Source organism: Stomoxys calcitrans, chromosome 2 (assembly GCF_963082655.1).
Source record: "Stomoxys calcitrans chromosome 2, idStoCalc2.1, whole genome shotgun sequence".
NCBI classification, from domain to species: Eukaryota; Metazoa; Arthropoda; class Insecta; order Diptera; family Muscidae; genus Stomoxys; species Stomoxys calcitrans.
Window position 1 is genome coordinate 218,352,752 of NC_081553.1, and position 1,371 is coordinate 218,354,122.

The 1,371-nt window shown below is 44.8% G+C and overlaps 1 protein-coding gene across 1 annotated transcript in view; it reads right to left on the bottom strand.

Moving 5' to 3' along the window:
• LOC106093703 (hemicentin-1) overlaps positions 1–1,371 on the bottom strand; it is a gene marked incomplete in the record, with an annotated part of 778,578 nt that overhangs the window by 665 nt on the left and 776,542 nt on the right. Inside the window, 2 exon segments of the mRNA XM_059361772.1 lie at positions 1–180; positions 182–534. The exon segment at positions 1–180 is cut by the window's left edge and continues 665 nt beyond it. Coding sequence (XP_059217755.1) covers positions 1–180; positions 182–534 — 533 coding nt within the window.

The window sequence follows — 1,371 nt, forward strand, 5'->3', positions numbered from 1 at the left end:
CTGTGAGGAGGCACATTCTGTTGATGGTGATTGTGAGGCAGAGTGTGATATCCACCGGGATGGGGTGGCAGCGTATACATTTGTACCGTGCCCGGCGACACAGTGGAAGGTGTGCCCTGCGAGTTGGGTGATGAGATGCAGGGCGGGAAGGGCGACACAGAACTGGAATTGCTGTTGCTGGTTAGCAGCAGCAGCAGCAGCATTGGCATTCTTATAATGATCAATTTGGGCATATATCGTGGGCTCCTCGAAGTAGTCATATGAGGGTGGCGGTGCCATGGTCTTGTTGCGTTGCAGCGTACTCGCTGCTGGTATGGTGGGCAATAGCTTGCGCACACTACTGCCATGGGGCAGTGTGCCCCCCGAGATGCCACTCAAATTGGCATTAATGCCGGCCCCCTGTAACAGCATGGTGCTGCTGCTACAATCGACGGATATGGATTTTTTGGGTGCCGAGGTGGCAGATATGCCAACACCAGCGCCCAAGCCACCACCTGCTGGTAAAGATAATTCGGCATAGTGTAATTCCTCATCCTGTGTGGAAGAGAAAGAAAAAGAAATGTTTTACAAAAATTCAAAAAAACTTAACAAAGTCTCTTTAATGAATGCAATTCATTAGTAATTAAAAAGTGATTTTCTTAAGATGTATAACAAGTAGGTCCCGTTGTTCTTGGCCAAAACCTACCTGCCCACCTACCCACCATGGTGACCATGTCTCTCATCAAGCCCACCAAGTACTTGTACAATATGGTGGAAAAAGTCAAAAAGAAAGTGTAATTCCTAATTTGATGATGACAATGATGACAAGTGACAATGATGACAGCATAGAAATTAAAGTTTTGTCACTAGACAGTGACTTCCAAAAAGGCATTAAGTTCGGTGGCGCCCACAACCCACCAACTCGAGAATATATATAAACAAGTAAAATGGCGAGACAGAAAAAATTTTCAATGGGGGTTTTTCCCCTCCTAATGCTGGCAACATTTGTGGGTGTACTATGCCATGTAAAATTTCTCTCCAAAGAGGTGTCGCACTAAGGCACGTCTTTCGGACTCGGCTATAACAACGAGGGCCCTTATCATTGAGCTTAAAACTTGAATCGGACTGCACTCATTGATATGTGAGAAGTTTGCCCCTGTTCCTTAGTGGAATGTTCAAGGGAAAAATTTGCATTTGCAAATGACATTAAGTTCGGTCGGGCCAAACCATGGATACCCACAACCTCGGGTATGTATGTAAAACACATTTTTTGATAATCTGGTGAAAAGTGCATAATTTATGCCCCCATAGCAGCTATAACGAAATATGGTCCGATTTGAACCCAATTCGTCACTGATATTCAGTGGTCTTATAAGTATAAGCCACTGATCA